Consider the following 25,219-nt stretch of genomic DNA (forward strand, 5'->3'; position numbering starts at 1 on the left):
TTTGTTCTGCTGTCAGTTTGTGTATCACATCAAATACTAATTCACAGAATTCACTAATGAGATATTTAATCTTATTTTTTAAGGAGGGTAGTTTTATAAACACAATCTCAAGTCTTTATTGACACTCTGGGACCTAACATAGGTTAGTCTAAGGACATTTTGTGAAATCTGTAAAAGCCTCGATTTCCACAGAAGTAAAGTGCCATGAAAAGCATACATCCCTCCAAAGGCCCTTTGTATCTGTTGTTGGTGTCTAAGGAAACCCTAGAGCAGTCTGTATGAATTAGCATGCGCCCACATATCTAGTTATCAAGCGGTAAAATCTGAGATAGGTATAAGGGCACTTCTGGTGTTTTCTTTTGAAAGAACCATGTTCAAGTTTATCAAGGAGAACAAGAGATCCTAGACTAAGAACTAAAAGGGAACTCTTCCAATCTAACCCCTTCATGTTACAGAGGAGGAAAATGGGGTCTAGAGAAGTCAAACAAGATTGCACTGGTAGTAAAAGCAGAGCAGGGATTGGAACCCAGCTCCTGTGAATCATACTACCCACATGATCCCAGTTTCTCTGACAATTAAATGAAGTTGGATTCTATGGCCTCTGTGGTCCCTTCCAGCTCTTATTCTACAATCCACTGATTCCAGCTTTTCACTGCACCTTAACGAGGAAACTTGAACCATATCTCCAGATGGCAAATTCTCTTGTCCTTTGAATCTTAAGTGATCGTAAACTGGAAAGATAGGAGGGCTACGTGTATGTGTAAGTTCAGTGTAGAATGATGAAATCTGATTTATATTTTCCTAACTAAGCTGCCAAGCTATACAAGAGTCATTGGCATTTCTATAAGTGAATTTATGCTGGAATTTCAATCCTTTAAGGTTTATAAAAGTGAAAAGTTCCCAAAATGGTTATGTGCAGGAAACTAGAGCATAAAAACAAAAGAAAGACAGAACTTGAGAAACTATTCAAACTTTTCAAATGCTGGGGGAAAGTCCAGGTCACACTCTGAGAGCAGAATCACTACCCACAATCGTTCTATTCTTTTATGCACCCAGGCATTCATTCTGTGGCTGGAAGCCTTCACGGTTTGTTCTCCTATTCTCAGGGATGCATTTGATTTATTTTTACATCTAGCCCACACGAGACACTCCTATTGATTCTGGAATGGCATGGAGCCAGATGTGACATTTTTGATAAACCATTGGATAAAGACAATTAGATGAGAACGTGCAGTAAATAAAGAATCACATAGGCAAGGCAACAAGAGGTGAAGTATTGATTTAGCTGGCCTTGCGGTAAAACAGATCTACATTTTGGGATGGCCTTGAGACTGTTATTAGCTTCACTGACCCAGACTGGGTATGCCATAGTCAGGTGACTCATCTGGTCTACAGAGAAATCTCTTCTAGCATTTCTCTGGGTTTAATCAGATGGACAACACAATTACCTAGTGACCTTGTAGGGAGGACTGAAATGTGAATAAGAGAATTCCCTACTGTTAAGCGTGGTACATGTCTACTTTGTGACATCTGTGTTGCCTTCCTGACACTGAGGCACCATGATTCTGTCATATAGCTGTCATGATTTAACTTAAAGCTATGCCTTTCTTTGGCTGTTGCTTAAAATTGAGGGCAAAGCTTTATCTCTTAGGATTGACTTATCCAGGCAAGGACTGAGTAATGCCAGATGGTTATAGGTGAAGGCCTCTGGAAGTGCTGGTATATGCATTCCTGTGTTCATTTGTCCCACTTTCACGACCTTGTCTGCAAAACCAACACAAAAGCACATTATTAAATGGAAAGAAAATGTGGCCAAGCATCGAGACGTTTTGAGCTGCTCTCGTTTTGAGCATGTGCCTAGTGGCTTTTTGTCTCCTTTCTAGAAAGTGGCATTTTCAATGGATTTTAGAACTAAATCAGGCCAACCACACAGGTAAATTGCCAGCTGTTCTCTGCAAGGCTGAGGATATTGCTCTTTACTCCTACAAAAGGGGACATAATGAAAGAATACAGCAAAAATTCTACCAGTGTAGTTACACCCAAAGAAGGGGGAAATGGTGCAAATGTTGGAGTACAAGCCAGTCTTTTTTTTTAAAAGATGCCAGTTTCTGTTCCTCTCTTTCTTTAGTCTGTTTTGTGTTCCTCTATGGGACTGGCACAATGAGTGACAAGTGAGTTGTTATGACTAAGAAATATAAAGGTGGATTCTTCTTGACACAAGTTTATGATCTCCCTCTTGAACCTGGAGGGTGAGTACCCAAACAGTCCTTTGCAGCTGTACCCAATTGGCATCTTGCAGGGAAATATGGAGACTGAAGACTGGTCAGAATGTGAAGTCTTGCAACTGTCATAGGAGGCCACAGTGATGGAAGGGCAGAATGCCTGCTGAGGAGCTGGCCGTGGTACTGAAGAGGTTGTCTTTCCTATACCTTGGACTAGTACTTCCTCTCTTTGAAAGAGAGAAAAGAAATTGTGCTTAGCTTTAATGAGGAGAATTCCTGGTGCACTTTGCCACGGGCATTGCTGGAAGCAGAAAGATATGTACAGGCCCCTTTGAGTGACCTGCTCTTGCTAAGTCACTCCCACGATCACTGGATGAGACCAGAGACCCTGTGGCTAATATGGCTTCAAGCAACCCTCACTCGTGCATGCTGTTTCCCTTCAATCCCACCAACTGCTGAGTTTGCCCTGCCATCTGAGGTAGAAGCAACATCAGACATAGAGGAGGCAGAGGAGGCTGCCAGCACCAGGAGAGGAGAACAGCATGCCGTCAGAGAGAAATGTCAGCTTTTATTGCTTTCCTTTTCCATGTCAACCCTTAGTGAACAGACGTTCCAAGTAGCAATAAAGTTATTTTCCCCCTTTTTCCAAGGGTCTTGGACCTAATAACAACATCTTCCCAAAGGGTAATGAGTCTGTCTTTAACCCTGCCCTCCTTGGCAGGTGTGTGTTTGTGTAGGTTCCAGGGAGCATCCCTGATACAAGAATATGATGTACTGGAAAGGACTGACAACTTACCTTCCAGGAAAAAAAAATGAATGACATTGTGTGTGCCTCTCTGCTATAGTTTAACTTATTCCTCAAACCACTAAGTTTTCTTCATTACAACCCCTTCATAGTCTCTGCCAAGAGGAAGAGGGGTTTATAATTGGATCAGTCAAATATTTTCTGTGGTTTGTTTCTTTGCCTCTTGAGCTCCTGTAAAAGCTGCATTTAATGTCACTTTGTGAATGACTGATGATTCTGAGGCATGAACTTCACATGACATGCTAACATGGTTATTTTTCAAAAAGTGAAGAAACTAAAGCAAAGAGGGTAGGGGCTTTTGGGTTGTTTATTTCATGTTATTACCACTTTCCCCACTCATTCTGTGTATTGAAGCAAAGAGAACTGCAGGTTGCCCCAAGCAACCACGAAGCCAGTCATAATATACCTTTTCCTCTTTGGTTAAGAAACTGTGTAGTTTATAAGCTGCTTTTGTTATTAGACAGTATGGAGATAAAGTGGAATAAACTTCATATTAAGACAAGTATAGTACAGTTTCCCTCATCTCTGTTCTACACCCCAAGTTACCTCAAGTTCGGCACAGACAATTGTTACCGTTTCCTATTGATGAATTATCCAGCTATGATGCCATTACCTAAAGAAGTAATACTAACAGAGTGGGTCACTGGAATGTGGCCTCCTTCGAGAGTTAGCCAGTCTGTCAAGCCAGCTGGTCAGGCTGAGATTTAACAATTCTAGAGTGAATACTCTCTCTTGAACCAGATGGTTCCCAAGCAAACTGACTGCTTCCAGTCCTGGAATACAAACTTGATGGTTGTCTGGATTGACTCATTCAGTGTTCAGGAGTTCCCAACCCTTCCCTAAAACCTATGTGGTATTATCTGTGCTGTGCATTGTACTATGGACTTTCCACAGTTACCTATGGGATAAATTGGAATTTGAGAGGAAAAATGTATATATCCATTTGTGCTCTTAGTGAAACACATCTGTTGATACTGTAAAACATTCTGAGAATGCATCATCTTCTAGGTGGAAATGTGCTCTAGATAGAAAAACAAGCCATAAGAGTATGAATTCCGGGGAAACATGAAAAAGGACAAGATTAAAGGATCCCCCTAGTTGAGTCATATGAAGTAGATATACATTTGTTAATAATTCCACTGTGAAATGGCAGTGATAGAATCATGTTTGCTCCAGAAAAAAAATCTTTCAGGTAATCTGAAATTGTTTCTTCCTTATCAACAAAGGGAAGAACTTTGAAAAGCTAAATGGAGTATCTGTATCTCTATCTTCTAGCTATCTATAATATTATGTATGTGTGTAGATAGACATATGTATATATTTCTGTTGTCCTTAGCTAAATGTCTTGATTTTTTTCCCCCGAGTGACTTGATTAGTCAAGGACTAGGTATCCCCTAAGTTTAAAGTCATTTTCTTGGTCCTTGGCTGGTCAGCCCACTCATAGTGCATCATACAAGTAATCTTATTCTCTACAGGTTCCCTCATGGGGGTGATATGAGACCAAAAAAAATGAAGTCCTTTCCTAGTTTGACAGCAAAGAAGTGATGTTCATTCTTCTAACTAAAAATAACTCATGGAAATATAGTTTCTTTGGGTAGAGTCTTAAGAAGCTGATTTAGAAAACAAATATCTTTCTAGTCTGAGAAAGTAATGTGTTTGCCTCAGAGTCCTCATCTGGAACATCCAGAACAACCTTCCAGGGCTATTGTGAGGATCAAGTGCATAGCATAGTGTCTGGCACATAGTAGGTACTATATAAATACTAGCTGTCATCATCATTATTATTGTATTACTATCATTATTATTTTAACTTTAAGTCATTTATCTCAGTCTTTAAAGTCCAGCCTCCCACTTTCAACCATGACTAATAATAAATTAGGTAAAAATAAATTAAACACACACACATACACAGATACACACACACACACATATATATATATATATATATATATATATATATATATATATAACTTTCAATCTTTGAAGATAAAATGTCCCTTCCTGAGGCACAGATGTTACTAGTTGACCCACTGAAACAAAAAAGCCAACCCCATTCTTTATTTACCTTGTCTAGAAGTTTCCAGAAAGATTTGGGGTTAAGCTCCATAAACATCCCTGGACAAGTACTCACTTGGGGAACAAAGGGAGTGGGGAAGAAAATTAATTAATCCCATAGTGGGAATTTGCATTCATTAAAAAATTCAAAAATTGGAATTCTTAAAATGTTCTCTTAAATGCTCCAACATGTCTTTGATGTGAAATGATACATAACATGGTCAGAAGACTGCCCTATTACAGCCTGTGGCATTTATTTCCTGTCTCCCCATCTAGAAACCAGTATCTTTGATCCTTCTTCTCCTAAATCCCATTTATAAAATGTGTCCCAAGTCCTATAATTTCTTTCCCCAGGAAATTTCTCTCAAATTTTGATGCCCTCCCTCTATATTCCCAATGCCATTGCCTACTCCAAACCCTCTTGTATCATCTCTCTGTCACTGCAATGATTCTTCTAAATGATCTTCTTTCTCACTAATCTATCCTGTCTTACATTATCAAAATCATCTTCCTAAAAACACACCTTTTGTCATGCTATTCAGTTGGTCAAGAATCCTCAGTGACTCCCCATTGACTTCCACAGCAAGTCCAATTGCTCCCAGCATTCAACGTCCTCTCCTTGCTGTGGCCTCCTACATGTTTCCTGCACATACCAAACTTATTTCTCAATTCCTACCTTTGCTCACATTTCTTTCTTCCACTTGGAATAGTCTTCATCCCATTTGGAATGCTCTTCTTCCTCCCCTCTACCCATCATAAATCTATCCAATTTTCATGGCTTAGGTCAAATCCTATTTCCCCATTAAGCTTTTCCCTGTTACACCAATCTACACAGATCTCTCCGTGCCCTAACCTATTGGACCTTTTTGTTAGTAACACATAGTTAAGCATTTTGTTTCTTCTGCAAGGTTGTAAATTCCTCCTTGAGGATAGTACTGTTTAAATGTAAGTACTTTGCAAACCTTAAAATTCCATACAAATGTCAGATAGTATTAGCATCATCAGCAACATCAAATCTCTTTGGTAGCTCCACGGTATTGGATATATAGTAGATATTCAAACATATTTGATTGATTGTCAGAGAAGGGGGAAGAAAGAGGCATTGGCAGTATGGGATCTGTCTCTTTATTTCACATGCAATTTTCTTCTCTTCTAACAGTATGACTTCATGGAGCGCCTGGATGGCAAAGAGAAATGGAGTGTGGTAGAGTCTCCCCGGGAACGCCGGAGCATCCAGACACTTGTCCAGAACGAAGCTGTGTTTGTACAATATTTGGATGTAGGTCTGTGGCATCTGGCCTTTTACAATGATGGCAAAGACAAAGAAATGGTTTCCTTCAACACAGTTGTCTTAGGTATGTGTAAGAGCTGATTTGGTAATCTTACTGTTTGGGTACTGGCGTTAATTCCCACTTGACACTCCCTAAATAGGGATGAGACCAAAAAAATTTCTTAGAAATTTCTGTATTAGCCTCATTTTCAAGCATTTTAATGTATATCCTTTAATGTGTATAAATTTTGTAAAATTTATATTCTGTTTTATCCTCTTTTTGTTGAGCTAAGAAGTACCTCCTTTTTCATGACTTTCGCCATCTGCAAATGTCCAAACCCAGAAGATAAACCTTTTCAGTCATTTCTTACAAATGTTTTTTAATTCATTCCATGGTTAAGACCTAGTCTTCTCATTCCAGGGCTCCTGAAGCACCATCTGCTTCCTGAATGACATGGCTCCTAATTCAGGAAGCATTTCTTTGCTAATGGCCACAATCTCAGAGTGTTTCAGAACCAGACACACTTAATATTGCATATATGACTAAGTCTTGAAGTCAGTCCCTACCTCTTCTAGTATAGGAAAATCCTCAATACCTAGGTGGTAGAAATGTTCCCCCTCCTTTCTCGAATTTTTCAAACCAGTTAAGAACTTCAATTTCTTCTGTGAAGTGGTTGAAAAAAAAAAACATTCCATAAAAAAAGAAAAAACTGCAAGGTCGTGTTACATGTAAAGAGACAGAACTTCACCAAAGAAATTGATACAGGACCAATTTAAAACTAAAAACTAATAGAAACAACTGAAATAAAACAAATTTGCTTTGGGTTAAGGGTCCTTATATATACAAAGAGTGTGATGCAAAATGATTTCCCCTTGGTAATCCTGGGTTTATATCAAAAAAGTATATAGCATACGTAGCAGTGCTGATGAGTAGGATTTGAAATAAATCTAGACAAGTTATTAGTAAGTAAGCCCATGGTCAACAAACTTCTTAGCGGCAGAAACAAGTATGGTACATGCACGTCAATGTCACTCTGTTGTCCTCTGAAGAGGAAACCTATCCATGAGCTCATTTGTTTCCAACTCAGTAATCTTCTTATACTTGGATTTGAAAGCAAGAGTCTTAGCAGTTTTTTCTGGTGATTTGGACAGTTGCATTCTATCCAGATTGGGTTTTTTAAAATCACCTTAATAGAAGATTGATTAGGAGCTGAAGTACCTCAATAATTCTTTCATCTTTTCATTCACTTTACTCTTATGGGAACATGTATTTTTGTATCCTTACTAAAGGGTAACAAAAGTGGCACAGTGGATAGAGCACTAGGCTTGGAGTCAGAAAGATCTGAGTTCAAATCTGGCTTCAGATACTTAGGTGTGTGGCCCTGGGCAAGTCATTTAACCTCTTCTTGCCTTAGTTTCCTCAACTCTAAAATAGAGATAATAATAGCATCTGCCTCACAGGATTGTTGGTGAGGATCCAGGAAAATAATATTTGTAAAGCATTTCACTAGTGCTTGGTGCACATAGTAGGTGCTTAATAAATACTTTCTTTCCTTCTTTCCTTAGTCTGTTACCTTTACTTTTCCTATTGGAGGTAAGATCCTAGGAGAATTTTCCTTGTCTGAGCTATCTTACAAGGAAAGTCAAAGGTAACAAGTCTAATAGTTGGGTAGACAGAAAAATGATAGTAATTGGCAAAAATAAGGAGGAAAGAACAGTGTTTAATTCCATTCTGAGGTTCTCTCTCACAAGTATTATTATCAGAACTTTCTCCATCAAGAGGAAACAGGGAGCTGAAAGTGTGATATGAAACAGAAGAAATGATGTTAGATAAGTGTTAACTACTAATCACGTTAAATATGCCTTTGAATTCATGGAAAAAATCCTTTATGTGCTCCACAGAGAAAGAGTAGACTCATTCCTAGACTTTATCTTCAGAGAAATAGAATTTTTTTTTCATTTTATATTTTAGATCATCCTGTGACTTCTTTTCTTTTGAGAAAGGTCACTCTTGAGGAGACCTGCTCAACCAATGCAGATCTGTGCCTGCTCTGTAAATCAGAGTATTAGAGAGATGCCTAGGGCCTTGAGAGGTTAAGTGAGGTGCCAGCATCACCCAAACAGTATGTGTCAGAGGTGAGACCTAATCCCTATCTTGCTAACTCAAGACTTGCTCTCTACAATGCTATGTCATCCATCTCAATACCGTTAATTTCTACTTCTATAGGTTTTAAAGTTGATAAAGCATTTTATATCCAGGGTATCCCAGAAATTTTAGTGCCATTTTCAGCTGTTAGGGCTGAGAGTGGCTTTTGCTTAAGTGCAGCTCTAAGCTCTAACAACTTAAAATTGCACTGAGACTTTTGAGACACCCTTGACATTATGTTGGGACCCCTAAAGATTCATATTCTTGACCTAGCACTTATTTATTGCCTGTGTGATCTTGGGTAAGGCTCTTCACCTTTTTGAGCCCCACTTTCCTCACATGTAAAATCAAGAGCAGGGTAGAGGGAGATTATACAAGTTGACCTCAGAGGTACTTTAAATCAATGATCCTCTGAATACAAATGGAAGCCTAGTGAGGCAGGTACTATTACTATCCTCATTTTACAGATGAGAAAACTGAGGCTCAGAATAGTGTGCTGACTTGCCCAGGGCCACAAAGCTATTCGTTGTCATGAGGCAAGAAATTAACCATGATCTTCATGGGTTCTACCATATTTGCTTCTGCCATTGTGGAGTTGGTTTAATCCAGGCTTAGTCACTTATAGAGTTGCCTAGATTTGCTCATCCCAGCTCATGCTAATATGTTGTTCCCCTTTCTAAAGACTTGACTATAATAGACAACATAGAAAACTGATTCTGGATAAGTGGATACATGTTTTCACAAATGGATTAATGAAAAAGCACTTATTAAACTTTTGCTGTTCCAAGCATAGTGCTAAGCCCTAGAGTTACAAATTTGAAAATGGAAAGGTCTCTACTTTTGGGGAGTTTCCATTCAGAGTATAGAGATAATGCATAGAGGGAAATAATAACCAGGGAGAGGCATTTTGATTTGAAAAGTCACAGGAATGATGGAAGCCATCAGGAAGTAAATTGCCATGCTGTCTAGTAGCAATGTGAGTGTTAGTTTGATCAATATTCCAAAATTAAAGAAGAGACAGGAGGATGTGAGGTTTTATACATGATTGGCATCAGGGTAAATGGCAAGAAGATGGCCAGGGTAGAATATAAAGCACAGTTCCTTCTTGCTAGATATCATGACCCAGGTGATCATACACACTCACCACCAGGACAGCACAGCCTCCAGAATGGGAATTACAGAGTTGAAATGGTTAAGTGTGACAGGGCATGATCTCTGGTCCACAAGGGATAGTGCCAGGAGCTTAATGTGAAGTGTGGCTGAGCCCCCCACATAGAACTGTCCTGTGTAAATGGGGAAGGGAAGAGAGAAACAAGATACAAAAGCAGAGTGTAAAAACTTCCTTTTAATCTTACCAAGTCGCTAGAATTCACCAGGACTGGCCTTTCCTTCAGGAACTGCGATGACATCAGAAATGTCTTTTAAAAATAAAGAATCCCTCTTCCTAAGGTTAAAGGGAATTGCACTCCAAACACATCACCAAATTCTTTAGGTGTGGGGGAGGTACCTTGCCTCTCTGCCACCAGTTTCTTTTAGTTTTTTAAAAAATATTTTATTTTTCCCCAATTATATGCAAAAAAATTTTAACATTCTTTTTTTCAGATTGTGAGTTCCAAACTCTCTCCTTCCCCTACCCCATTGAGAAGGCAAGAAAGTTTGACATAGGTTATACATGTGTAGTCATGCAAAACACATTCCCATGTAAGCCATGCTGCTGCCACCATCAGTTTCTTTAGGCAGAACTAGGGCAGCACAAAGCACAGGGTCCTCCTTGGTTTGTTGCTGACCCCAGAGCTGACCCCAACGGACAGCTTTAGCTTCACGAATGGAGTTCGTCTGTCACCCTCTCTAAGTTTTCATATGGTGTCAGTAAAGTCAACAGGTAAGCAAGCATTTATTGAGAAACTACTATAAACCAGGCATGGAGTTTAACTCTCCAAGGGATACAGGAAACATGTCACCAGTAAACTGCCTCCCACCATTAGCCTGCCGGAACTGCTACCAAAGAATTTCTGTGTGAAATTTACCTGGGGAAAGATTGGTTTTACAAACCCTCCAATTCTACACCTAATTGTTGAAAGAATAAATCTATTCATCAGGTGATCATTAAGGCGCCATCAACACATTGTAACCTTGTACAGCTGGAAAAGAATTCACAAGTGAGATGCCCTATGAAAAGAGAATGATATTGCCTGCTTTGGTTTTACAGTCCAAGGTGGGAGTTAAAGGGAAATGAGGTTTAAAAGAAAAATTTCCTTTAATACTCTCAGGTGACTCCATTAGGATAAATTAGACTTTATATTTTTTTATACAGCATAGCAAAGCCAATGTACCTGACTCCCTAGGAGGCAGCTAATGTCACATCGAAGACATGGCAGCTGGTAGTTTCTTTTCATTTTCTTTGTATTAGGAAACCTAAAAATCTACATTTTTTTAACTTAAGAATTGAAAACGGGTATCCTACATCCTAACTTCAGGCAAAAAAAAAGAAGCTTTTGAAGTAAAATTTCTGGTCTTCTACAGATTTGAGTTGATATGAGAAAATGCCATACTTGTTAATTTTTGAGATTTTATCAGAGTTGGAAAGTATATGTTGAAATGAAATAGCCACAATGATTGGATCAGAGGTGAACTCTTTATAAAGAACAAAATAAGCACTGAAGTAGTTCCTACCACATACCAGGTACTATGGTAAGTGCATGTAACAAACATTATCATTATGTTTGATCCTCACAACACCACTGAGTGGTAAGTACTATTACTATCCCCATTTTACAGTTGAGGAAAGTGAGGCAAACAGAAGGTAAGTGACTTGCACGTGGAGCACACAGTTGATCATTGTTTGCGGCACAATTTGAAGTCAGGTCTTCCTGACTCCAGATTCGCCTGCCTCTAAATTGTAGTCTAAAATAGATAAGCTTTACTCTCTATAATTGGCATAATCCTAAGAAATGGTGTTAAATTGAATCATATTTTAAAGGAACTGTGGGCCTTATTGATGTGTAATTTCTAGGACTTGGTGTCGTCAGCACCTTGTCATCTACAAACATGAGCTTCAGGAGGAGATATAGCCAAAGAGCATGACTCCCATCTGAATTCCTCCAAGATAGAGAAAAACACTTTTGGAAATCCTGAGGCCTCTGGTAGACCCAACAATCCCCATAGTAAAAATAAAATAGATGAAGAATACCTACTGCTTGGACTGCAGTGGGCTAAACTAAGCAGCCTGTTGAATAAGCTCATAGGTGCATGTCTTGGATAGAACCTGCAGATAAACAATGTACCTAGCCCTATGCTTGAGTATGAGAAAAAGAGCAAACTGGGTGGCATTCAGGAAACTATGTGCTTTCTTCTATCCTAATCTCTTACCTAAGATACACACAGACTTACACACAAACACACACACGCACAAAATCACTTTAACACCAGTTAATTTCCCCATGATGCTATCTGGCTGCAGATCTTAGATCATCTCACTCCTCAGAGAATCGGCTATCTCTGCAGGTGGCTCCCAACTCTCTATCTGTGGCCAGAGTTCAATGGAGAGATGTATGATGGACCTAAGTAGGTTGTAGTATTTTAACGTTGATGATCTGGATAAAACAAATGATATAAAATATGCTTCCAGAAAGAAGGAAGCTCGGTTGTGTAAGGGATATCAGATGGATAGCCTGAGGGCCACACGGGTACCCATGACATGATAAAATAGTAGTAATCACAATTAACATTTATAAGTGCCTACTCTGTGTTAGGCACTTCTGCTAAACACTTTCAAATATTATCTCATTTGATCTTCACAACAACCCTATGAGGTAGGTGCTATTATTATCCCCATTTTACCGATGAGGAAACTGAGGCAATCAAAGTTAAGTGACTTGCCCAAGGCCACACAACTAGTAAATGCCTGAGACTGGATTCTAACTCAGTCTTCCTGACTCCAGTCCCAGCTGTCTAGCCACTGTACCACCTAGACAATGCATTGGGTAGATCCCTTAGAGAAGTATGAATCATAAGGATGAAAAAGTGCAAGTTGTTACAGTCTCTACTGTTGGGGGGGAGTGTCCATATCAATCAGTCAGTCAACATATTTTAAGTCTTTGCTATGTGCCAAGCATTGTCTAAGCATACCAAAGGCAAAAACAAATCTCAGTCTTCAAGGAACTTCTATTATATCAATGAAATCAGAGATTCCAGAGATGGAAGATTAATATATACAACTTATTATAAAAAGAACCCATAAGTGAAGCTTTTATATTTAAGTAATTAATCATCCTCCTTGACCTCTTTGTAGCATTTGACAAATGACTAGCCCTTTCCTCCTTGATGGGCTCTTTCCATTGGCTTCAGTGACACTACAGCTCATGGTTCTCCTTCTCCCTCTTATTTCTTCTCTGTCTCCTTGCTGGCTTTGCATCCTTCCTGAGCACTCTACATGGAAGCATTCCCTGAAAAGTTCTGAGCTTGGCCCTCTTTTGCCTTTTCCCGAACCCCACACCTCCCCCAGTTGTTTTTGGTACCAGACCTGTGATTTTATTGATGTGGGAAGCTCCTATCCAGAACACAGCTCCCTATAGCAATGAAGATTGGTAACTTCTTTGCAACTTATGGTCTTAGCGGGTTCCCTGGGGCAGTGAGAGGTTAAGTGACTTGCCTGTCATGGTCAGTACAATATGAGTTTGAGATAGAGCTTGGACCCAGAACTTCCTAAACACAAAGACTAGATTATTATCTGTTTCATCATGGTGCCTCTCTGAATTTACACTGCATTATTTTGTAGATATTATGCATAATTATATGTATATTTCTTATCTTTCTCTGATACAATATAAACTCCTTGAGGGTTTTTGTCATTGAGCCATTTCGGTCCGACTGACTCTTTGTGACCCCATTTGGAGTTTTTGTGGCAAAGATACTGGAGTGGTTTACCATTTCCTTTTCAAGATCATTTTACAGATAAGAAAACTGAGGTTAACAGGGTTAAGTGACTTGCCTGGGGTCATACAGCTAGTTAGTGTGCCAGGTCGTATTTGAATTAAGGAAGATGAGTTTCTGACTCCAGGCCTGGAGCTCTATCTACTGTGTCATCTAGTTGCCTCATCTAGCACATAGTAGGTCAATAATAAATCCTTGTCATGATTTTATTCCTTTTCTGCACCTTCTTCTTTGAGAAGTAGTGTGTTTTAATAGGAAGAATGCTGAGCTTAGGGTCAGAAGATGTGTTTAAATTTTGACTTGGATATAAACTAGCCATATTACTATGGGAAAGTCGCTTACCTCTCTGAACCCTATTTTCCTCATCTGTAAAATCTTGCTTGCAATGCCTCAGAGGACTGTGGTAAAGAAAACATTTTGTTATCCTTCAAGTATGAGTTATTTTTATTTGTGATTTTACCTACTCCTGTTGCTTCAATTTTCTCCTCCCGACAGGTGATTCCCAAATTTCTATCTCTAGACCCTGCCTTTCTCAAGATTCAGTCCTGTATTTCCAGCTGTCTGCTGGGCATCACACATTCTTTTGGATATCCTATCAGCACTTCAAAGACAGCATATCAAAAATCAAACTTAATATCTTTACTCCCAAAATTTTCTCCTTTTTGTAATCTCTCTCCCCTTTTCTCTCCTTCCTCCTCTCTCTCTCCCTCTCTCCCTCTCTCTCCCCCTCTCTCTGTCTCTCCTCTCCTCTCTCTGTCTCTTGTCTCTCTTTCTCCCTCCATCTCTCTCTTTCGGTCTCTCTTTCTCTGTCTCTCTATCTATCTATCTCTTTCTTTCCATCACTACCAACTTCCTAATTACCCTAACTTTAAACCTTGGAGTCATTGTTGACTGTTCCCTCATATGTCACCCCTATGTCCAGTTAATTTCAATGTGCTGTCAGTAGTACCCCTGCAATATCTCTTATGTCTACCCTCTCCCTTCCTTTGTATGCGGACTTTAATCATTCTGGTTTAGGCTCTACACTCTTGCCCACCTCCTTGAAACATTTTCACAGCTTCCTAACTGTTGTTTCAGAATCTAACCTTTTGTTTCCTGAGTCCATCGGATAGCTACCAACTAAGACAATGCCAAAATAAACCATTGTTTTACTCCAGCGTCCATAGTGGCTTGCCGTTACCTGCCAAAAATATCTTAAGTTCCTAGCCTGGGTTCTAGTCAGATGTACTTACTTACCTCCTTCTTTTCTTGCCCTTCCCATCCTGTATAAATGAAGTGAATCCACTCAATCCTGACTTTGCAATCTTAGTATTTCCATCTAATTTAGACATTATCTTCTTTAGAAAGTCATTCCCGATCTCCATAGTTGGCAGTGATCTTAGTGTTTTTCAAATTTCTCATAGAACTGTGGACTATTTCTTTGTTCTTCCATTATGCCGTGACTTATATGTACATTTTGTTGTTGTTACTTAGTCATTTCGGTAGTGTCTGACTATAACCCTGTTTGGGGTTGTCTTGGCAGAGGTACTGGAGTGCTTTGCCATTCCTTTTCCAGCTCATTTTATGGATGAGGAAACTGAGGCAAACAGGGCTAAGTTACACAGCTAGTGAGTGTCTGAGGCCAATTTTGAACTAGAGAACTCCTAACTCCAGGGACTGTGCCCCCTAGATACCCGTAAGTATTTATGTAGACAACTAATTAGTCTCTTATTCTCTTATGAAGTCAGGGTTATGTTTAGAACTTTGTCAGGAAAATCTGAGTTCAAATCTGGTCTCAGACATTTATCAGTTATGTGACCCTGGGCGAGTCCTTTAGCTTCTGCCTGCCTCAGTTTCCTTGTCTATAAAACTGAGATAACAATAGCACCTACTTTCCCAGATTGCTGTGAGGATAAAATGAGATAATATTCATAAAGCATTTTACAAATTAAATGCTAGCTGTTACCTTTATATTGCCATTCTCTTATCAGTGCCTTGTACATTATAAGCACCTAATAAATATTTGTTTAATTGAATTGTGTAGTCAATCAACAAGTACTGTGCCAGGGCCTGGACAAGGTTTGGAGTTTCAAATGCTGGTATTTCTTAAAGCCTTAAAGCCTTTACTGACAGTAAACCAAAGGTTAAGAACTAACTACATTTGGGATTTGGCACTGATATCTCTAACATATCTTTTTAAAAAAAAAATACGTGATCCCACGGAGATCACACTGGTGACCATCAGATTTCATCAAAGTTCAACAGGAGAAGGAAGTCATTGAGTTTTTCTTTCTTTCAGATTCAGTACAGGATTGTCCACGTAATTGTCATGGGAATGGCGAGTGTGTGTCTGGAGTGTGTCATTGCTTCCCTGGATTCCATGGAGCAGACTGCGCTAAAGGTATTTGTCATAAGGCTTAAAAACAGGATTTCAAGCTTTCTGGTGGGCTCTTTATGTCCTAGTGGAGAGGTCTGAGGGGATGGAAGATGGCATCTATAGAATCAACCTTCCTTCAGACAAAGAAGAAGGATTAGACTTCTTTTTCTTGATCCCCACTGGCAGAAAGAGGGATGAGGGTAGAGGGTGTAAAGAGTCAGCCTTTTAAAAGAAAAAACTTCCAATCAAACAAAAAGTATCCAAAATTGTGATGGGCTGGTTTAGGAAGTGAGATCCTACTGCTGAAGGTCTATCAGAAGATAACACGGTGACTACTTGTCAGGAATATTGTAGATAGGATCACTCCTTAGCTGTAGACTGAGAGGTATCGCAGAGAATGGATAGAGAGCTGGACTTGGAATCAAGAGGACTTTGGTTCAAAGCCTACTTACTAGCTGTGTGATTCTGAGCAAATCACTTAACCTCTTGGTCTCAGACTCCTCCTGTGTAAAAAGAAAAAAAAGAAAAAGAAAAGAAAAGAAAAGAAAGATCTCTAAGATCCCTTTCAGCTTTAAATGTCTAATCAAGGACCTTTTGACCCGATGACCTCCAAAGTAGCTTCTGGCTCTGATCTGATCTGGATCCTGATATATGATGTGAATTTCAGGATCTTTCCCTTTGACTAAAAGTGTGGTTCGATATATTGCAATTGGCCAGTGTAACCCATAGAAGTAGGGCCATTATCCTTGATGCCAAGGTGTATAGAGAAGAAGAATTTGATAAAAAAAAATTTTTTAAAAACCGAGATGGCTGTGTTTCCTGTAAAGGCAAGGAGTGAATTACCATCATTCCTTTGTAATAATCATTAACTTCCATGTAATGGAAGATTAAGCATCTCTGTGTTAGTAAATTTCATTCATTCTACCTGTCCGTGTTCTTAATCTAGGAAACATGATTTACCTCAGTAGGATTCTTCTTCAATTGCGTTATTAATTCACCTGTACCTCTGTATGCCCAAGAATGACTTGGGCCCTTGAATTCTTGAAATGAGCATACCCAATAGTTAAGAATAGTATCAGGGCATTTAAGAACAATTTTCTGAGTTCTTCTGCATAACTCTTGCAAATCACCCAACATTTCCTTTAGGAACATTAGGTTCTTCAGCTCTTCTGTAGGAGGAGGATTCAGTGGAAAAATCACTGGATTTAGCACCAAAAGACCCGAGTTCAGATCCCTCCTCTGGGTCTGTGCTCCTGTGATCCTACTGTCCATTCATTCAGAATGCCCTCCTGGGTGTTCTAAGAAAGAATCACTAAATAATAAGAACTACTCAGTGAATAGTAACAGGACAAGTTGTTGGGGTTTTTTTTAAAAGTATTACCAGCAGAGCTGAGAAAATTATTGACAAATTACAAATTCTAATAAGACTCATGGGATGTTTTGCATTTTACTGCCCACATTTGATACAGATAGAGGTGACTGGTTCATAAATAATGTGGCCTAAGTATGCTTCCTACAGGATAACGATCTGGTAAGAGCTTAAGAAATTCACAAAATTCAGAGAGACTGAAAACAGGGAAAGAAAGCATCATTCTCTTACATATTACATTACTAATGAACCCTCATCCTGTCCAAAAGCAGGTGCACATACACAGAGGAAAGAGGAAGGTTGAAATGTTACAAAAAGGATGACGTGGCTGAGATCCCTACATTTCGCTGATCAGTATGGTGGTTGTCAGATGGCATGTCAATTCTGAAGGCCCTAGGCACTGAAGGCTTTAAAACAGAACTCTTAATGTTATCTAGAGGATTTTCTTTGGTTTCCTAATTTTACTGAGATGAGAGAACTGGGGAAAAAAGACAAAATTTCCCTATTTTACAATGTTTGACTGTCTCTTCACTTCCAAGTCCAGCCCTCATAACACTACCAAAATAATCTTTCTTATGTACAGGTTACATCATTCCTCAGATAATGGAATGCTAAACCTATTACTAATCAAGTACCTTTTATGATTGATGTGAATAAAGTGCTGGGCCCAGAGTCAGCAAGACGAGTTTGAATTCATTCTCAGACATTTCCTAGCCAGGTGACCTTGAGCACATCACTTAAAACCTGTCTGCCTCAATTTTCTCCTCTGTAAACTGGGGATAATAATAGCTCCTACCTCCCAGAGTTCTTAAGAGGATGAAATGAAATAATATTGATAAAGTGCTTTGCCAATCTTAAAACTATGTGTAAGTGCCAGCTGCTGCTACTGCTGCTGCTGCTGCTGCTGCTGCTACTCCTACTACTACCACCACCACTATTCCTTTGCCTAGCATTCAAGGCCCTGTGCAATCTGAAACCACCATTCTTTTCAATTTTTTATCTTATATTTCTCCCTCTGGAGAAACCATAAAACTCTACAATCCAGTAAGACTAAGCCCAGGCCACATGAACACTCTCACCAGGCTTTCCAGCCTCCACACTTTTGCTCATTCTGTTTACTTATTCCAGTTGTATCCTTCCTCTCCCAGTTTACCTGATGAATTCTTGCTTGTATCAAAGTTCAATCTAATTAATGCCTGATCTAATCCAATCTAATTCCCTGATCTCTTGAAGCTCTTTCATCTCAGATCTTGAATACGCTCAGCCCTCTAATGCATTTAATGATGTAATAACTTGTATTATAGTTATTTATTTGTGTTTCTCCCCCCCCCCCCAAGTTATCAAGTTCCATGAGGGCAGGGGCGATGTCTTATCTAAACTTTGTATCTTTCCCAGCGCCTAGCACTGCACACAGTAGGTGCTCTGCACACAGTAGGTGCTTAATAAATGTTTGTTGAAAGAATGACTGACTGAATAGTAGCATGTAAGTTATAAGTGTATTTTAGCACTGGCAAACATCTACATATTATTAATCTTTAAAACCATATCTTTCATGACTGCATGCCTAGCTCTTAGTCTTTTAAACCTAAGTACTCTGGCCACTTAAATAACTTTTTATTTTAAATTGATTTTTGCACTAGCATGCATTTTGTGTTATGGATCCGTAATGTGATGTGCACTGGAATATTTAAAAGTACATTTTTTGTGTGTGTGTTATGCATTCTTAGCATGCACTGTGGTGGGATGGGGATACAATGAATGTGTTTTAGCCGTGATGTATAATTGATCCTTGTGGCCCGAATGATTGAGTTGCTGTTAAAGAAGTTACTCCACATACCTAAGAGCTATTACTAAACTCTAATAATGGCCTTGTGTATCTTTATTGAATTGTTGATCCTTACAGTGAATCAAGCCTTTGGGGGATATTTAAAAGAAAAAAAAATTTCCCCCTCCTTCCCGCATGCAATGTTAAGTCTACTATAAGTAAAATTGAAATAAGTACCTCAGAAGCAAGCAAATATCTCTTCAAATTTGTAAATAAATCAGCTCTATGCTTACATCTTGTTAACCTCTGAAGCCCTAAGCTCAGACAAGACAGTAAGATCTGACCATGTTATTCTCCTGTTCAGTGAAATATAGTGGCTCGCTCTTACCTTTAGGAGCAAATATAAACTCCTCTATTTGGCATTTAAAGCACTTCACAATGTGTCCCCAGACTACCTTTACAGTCTTTATTATGCATCAGTCCCCTTCACTCACTCTACAATCTAGTCAAACTGGCCTTCCTACTTTTCGTCCAAGTACAACCCCCCATTTCTTGGCCTTTTCACTGGCTATCTTCTGTGCCCAGAATGCACATCCTCTTTATATGGATGTACTCTTTAAATCCCTCATTTACTTCAAGACCAAGACTAGACCCAGTGCCACCCTTTCTGTGGGACTTTCTGTGGTCTCTTCCCCCCAACCCTGCAGCTGCTAGTGCTTTTTCCCACAAAATACCCTGTATCTATTTCCTATACCTTTTGTGTCTACCTCTACATTTATGTATTATTTTCCCCAAATGAATTGTAAACCCCTTAGAGGCACAGACTGTCTCATGTTAGTCTCTGTGTGCCTAGCACATGATAGGGCTAGCCATAAGCACCTAATAATAAGTGTTTCTTGATTGATTTGTTGAGCCACTGTACTATCAATGAGAATGTCCTTTCCTGCTTCAAAAGAATGCTGCTGCTGAAGCCATGTGGATGCCCCCATCCCGGTGATGACTGTTCAAAGAACTTTAGATAAGTAGTGTCCTCCTAGTGGTTCTAACTCTTAATAGACTTAGAATCTCCATAGTAGGCTAAGATCATTTTCCAGAGAGCCCATGCTCTGAGAAAGGCTCAAGGGTTCAAGCTGCAGCTCAAGTGTGCCTAGCCCTGAAGATACATGAACCCCAGCAACACTTGGGAACTAAATGATGAGGTGAGTTAGGTGGCAATTGTCAGGCTGATGTGGATCTGTTCTAGCCTGGAGTATATGGATCGGATGGACGACTGCTGATTTTGCTTGTCATATGTAGAGCTCTTACCTGAGATTTTAAGCCAAAAAGAACAGAGCTTTTTATTCAGAAGGAGCAAAAGTCAAGTGATCTGGGAGGGTCTCTCTGCAGTTCTACATTATTTTGCCAGGATAGCTAGTAGCATTAAAGTGAACTGCACCATTGAAACAACCCATGCAACTGAACATCTCCCAAAGTATTATCAGTAAGTAACCTGTGAGTGGATGAGGTAATAGGGTCAGCAAGAAGGAAAGAAGAGACAGCTGGTTTCACATTTCCTGCAGCCTACAACAAGACATCGAATCTCAACCCTGCCCTCTGTTCTGACTGGCCATCTTTTGATGATGAAAACCCTTAGGAGGCACTAAGCTCCTGGTCTGCCCAATGACAGGTTCTGACTCACCTTTATGCCTTTGTTGAAGCCTGCACCTAGGATGCTTCTGCATCTGCCAGGTTTCTGCATGGCAGACAGCAGGCAGCCTTGGTTCTCCTTGCCAGGTAGAGACTTGGCCATGTTTGTGATAGAGATCCCATTTTGGCAAAGCAACTGAACATGTGTCCAAATGACAGAAGTACATATTTACTTTCTTGACCCCTTGCTGAGGCTCCCATCTCCTCAGATACATCTAAGGCTTTATCACTGCCGCGTCTCCTGTTATAAAAAGTGCCTGCCTGATGGAGCTTCCAAAGCCATACTTGGAGTGAATTTGGAAAGCTTTTGAGTGCTTAAGTATTTATTGAGAGACAGCATGGTATGATGAGAAGATCACTGTATTTGGAGTCAGAGGACCTGGGTTCAAGTCCCAGCTCTGCTACTAATTACCTCTATGACCCTGGGTGAGCCAGATAAGCTCAGTGAGCCTTTGTTTTCATATCTTTAAAATGATGAGGTTGGACAAGATGAGTTTTGAGTTCTGTTCTTTCCAGCTCTAAGCTAACGATCCTCATACATGTTCCAGTCTCTTCTCAGTAGTGTCAGAGATACTGAAGTGTGAAGAAAATAAACCTAACATTTATTAAGTACCTACTGTTTGCAGAGCACTGTGCTAGACATTGAGGAAGATAGCATTTAGAGATGTGGTGCTTATTCCTATGGCTCTTACAGTCAAATAAGGAGCTAATTATACACAGATAACTATACTACAGGACAAGTCCATTGGAGAGGTGTGAGTGAGGAGCTACATGAGACATCACAGTATCTGACTCAAAAAGGCTTATCAACTTTGTACAAGTAGGGGAACAGATCTGAAACATATGAAGCAATAACAAACAGTGAAAGATAATGTGTGAGCATGCATGTGTGTGACTTATCTAGGGTCACACAGCCATTAGTGTGTCAGAAATGAGTCTTAATTAAAGACCTTCCTGACTCTAGGGCCGACTATCTTGGCTACTATGCCACACTGCCTTTCTTAAACCTATATGAGTGAATAGACTACATGGTATAGTGTACAGAGCCAGCCTTGGCATTAGGCTTCAAATCCAACCTCTGAAAAATACAGCTGTTTGACCCAAGGCCTCTCAGATCTGTTTGATCCATTTGACCTCTCAGAAAAAAAATGCTTTTTAATTTGTTACCCCAAGGTAACCCTCTAAGTCAATAAGTCACAATCTAATTCTCAATATGCTTTTATATGAAGTATTTTCAAACTAGAGTTCCCTACATCAATAAAATCATGGGTCAGGATATTCCTTCCCTACCCCTCACCTCAAAAAAAAAGGCCAATTATAAATGATAAAAAGGTGGTGAAGATGTGTGGGAAAAACTATGCTCTTTCTTCTGCAAAGAAGTGGAGACCAGGTATGGAAATGAGAAGAAAAAACTAAGAGTTTTAATAACGAGGGACAGTTGCATATACATTTTTATGTAGAAACGTTGAGTTGGCCATACAGTACAATGGGCAATCTGTTCAGATTCATACCTTAAGGAAAGATGGCATTTTTTTCTTCAGTGATGGGCTTCATATTCTATCAGCTGTTTCTCCTGTCTGGCTCTAATTGCACTCATTATTCAAATTGCTGTTTATTGTAAGTTTGCCTATTCCTCTTGTGTGGCTTTTTCATTACTTTACTTTCCTTCTCTCTGTTTTTGGCATCCTGACAAGTCTATCACCCTTTTCACAAGTCTAAGCATGAGGGCAGGGTGTTTTCTTTATTCTTTTTTTTTCCATTTCAAGTCCATTTGTATATTTAATAGACTTCTCCAGACATCTGAAATACACATCCTGTTTGCCTTTTGAAACAGAAACACTGCATCCATCCACCTAGGGTTTCTGATTGTCCATTTTAATACTGGCTGTTCTATTTGTTGATTTTTTTATCGTGTTTGTGCCCCTACCCTGCAGTACAAACTTAACAAACCCGAACCTATGTCGTTGGGTAATAAGTAGTTAGTAAGTATTGGAAATGACAACTCCTGCTGCTCTACAGCTGTCACTGGAGAACCACAAGTGCCATTGCTACAGAATGTAAAATATCATCTTAAGAAGTTTGTTTCAGTTTTTTAGCAAGCTTGTCTAAAGACAGGGAAAACCAGCAGGGATCCTCCTCTTTGCACATTGCTGAAGTCCTACCATTACATGGCACATTTATTATTCTTCATCCCTAGTGGGGTATAGACTTTCATTGAAATCAAAGCTGAGGGCTGAGAGAAGGACTTCCCACAAATTACAGACGACAGCAAAGAGAAGTTTCTGGCTTCTGAATGGTTGACTTCCTTCCTATTTTCATTCTTCTGAGGCCCTTCCTCTCAGTAAATCAGGAGTCCCTAGCCAAAAGATCCATGAAGAGGTCTCATGGTAGGGGCTGTGTACTTGAATAGGGGAAAAAAATTACATCTTTATCTTCACCAACCTTTGGTTTCCTTTGTCATCTGTTATAATCCTTATCTTATGCATTTGAGAAACATTCTTCTGAAAAGAGGTCCACCAGTCTGCCAAAGAAGTCCATGACACAGACACAAAAAGGTAAAGAATCCCTGCTTTAAATAGTGTGATAAAGATGGACCCTCTACCTCCATATATTGTGGCAATCTCTTTGCCCTTCTGTGCTAAGCCTCCAACAATGCTGGATCCAAGACCCATGGTAGAGATCTGAGCTCCATTTCTGTCTCGCTGGACAAGTCACTGAAACTCCTTCTACTTCAAGTTTTTGTGTATATGTAGTGTGATATATATAGATATATAGATATAGAGAGGTATATATATATATATGAGAGAGAGAGAGAGAGAGACAGAGACAGAGAGAGACAGAGAGAGAGAGAGAGAGAGAGATCTCCTTATTTCAGCATGACATATGAGTTTAACCTCCACCCACCCACATTGCTGACCTGAGTATAATTCAGAGAGTTTCCTCTGCCATGAGGATCTTGGATGGCACTTTCATAGCAGGTACACATAGTATTGCCTCTCTTGTCCCTGAGATTACAAAAGGAAGCAGAGCTCAAGGGTGGCACTTCCAACTTCCATTTGCCCTGCCTCCCAAACTAAGTTCCATGGGAGGCATTCTGAGATCCTTTGCCACTAGAAGGAACATAAGAACTCAGAATTTCTTCACTCTCTAGTTACAGTCTCAGACCAACAAAAATGTTCAGCCACTAAAATTGCTCTAAATTAGCAGGTTCCTGTAATTTTTGGTCAGAAATCAGTTTCACCCTTTTTCTTGCACCATTAAAACTGAGGTTTCCATCCATTTCCATAGCCCCATGTGATGAAGTCATGGGCAAGTAACTGTTTGCAGTTCTGCATCCAGTTCCTGCTACAAGCTTTATGCCTAGGAAAAAAAATAGAAGATATTAATTAATGCCTGATGTTTCCAGATTACATGCTAGGCTACAATCCAATCTGTTGAATTCAACAAGTATTTATCAGCACCTGTTGTAAACTTATACTGTACTATATATACTCTGTAAGGAATACAAAAGAAGCATCAGATGTGGTCCCAAGTCCTCAAGGAGTTTATAGTTCCATGGGGAGGTAAACCTACTATACATGAAATAGGTAAATAATAAATACGAAGTAATGTTCTCTCTCTCTGTAATATGTATACACATATGCTACCTATAGTACCAAATTACATATGGGGTACCAAAATATATATATTACATATATAATAAAATAATATTATTTATATACCAAACTATATAGTACCAAATTACATATGGGGTACCAAAATATATATATTACATATATAATAAAATAATATTATTTATATACCAAACTATATAGTACCAAATTACATATGTGGTACCAAAATATATATATTACATATATAATAAAATAATATTATTTATATACCAAACTATATAGTACCAAATTATATAGATATAGTACCAAATGTATATATATATATATACCAAAATATAAATTGGTATATAGTACCAAATTTTATATGTATATATACATATATATGCGCATATACACATACATATAAATGTAGATGCATTTGGTGCTAAAATAAGTGATAGAGAATGAGTACTACCTTAGTGGAAGCTCCATAGGGTCAAGAACTATGAATTAATATTTTTGTCTCTCTCTCCCAAAACCTGGCAGTGTTCTACCTGTAATAGGAACTTAATCACTGTCTGTTGAATTTAATTTAATTTAGAGAATTAAAGATACAGTGTTTCCAAAAGAAAAGAGCTGCTGCTTAACTCCCAGCCATATGAAGTAGCCTTTGCTGGGAAGATCTCATGAGTCTGCTCTCTGAAGGAATAGTGAAACAAGGGAATAAGCATTTTTATAGCACCTATTATGTGCTAGGAAGTGTGCTGAGTGCTTCATTTTTTAAAATTAATTAATTTTTTTTTAGTTTACAACATTCAGTTCCACAAGCTTTTGAGTTTTAAATTTTCTTCCCCTCCCTCCCTCCCTGTCTCCCTTCCCAAGACAATGTATAATCTGATATAGGCTCTACATATACATTCATATTAAGCATATTTTCACATTAGTCATGTTGTAAAGAGAATTATAACCAATGGAATAAACCATGAGAAAGAAGAAATAAAACAAAATAAAAAAGAGAGA

The 25,219-nt window shown here is 39.0% G+C and overlaps 1 protein-coding gene across 10 annotated transcripts in view; it reads left to right on the forward strand.

Moving 5' to 3' along the window:
• The window catches only part of LOC140518610 (teneurin-2), a 678,931-nt gene that overhangs the window by 518,779 nt on the left and 134,933 nt on the right, over window positions 1-25,219 (forward strand). For all 10 annotated transcript variants that reach the window (XM_072630913.1, XM_072630906.1, XM_072630907.1 and 7 more), the window contains 2 exons: window positions 6,242-6,437; window positions 15,709-15,810. In XM_072630913.1, the coding sequence (XP_072487014.1) occupies window positions 6,242-6,437; window positions 15,709-15,810 (298 nt within the window). The remainder of the gene's footprint in view (window positions 1-6,241; window positions 6,438-15,708; window positions 15,811-25,219) is intronic.

The sequence above is a fragment of the Notamacropus eugenii genome, chromosome 1, assembly GCF_028372415.1.
Source record: "Notamacropus eugenii isolate mMacEug1 chromosome 1, mMacEug1.pri_v2, whole genome shotgun sequence".
NCBI classification, from domain to species: Eukaryota; Metazoa; Chordata; class Mammalia; order Diprotodontia; family Macropodidae; genus Notamacropus; species Notamacropus eugenii.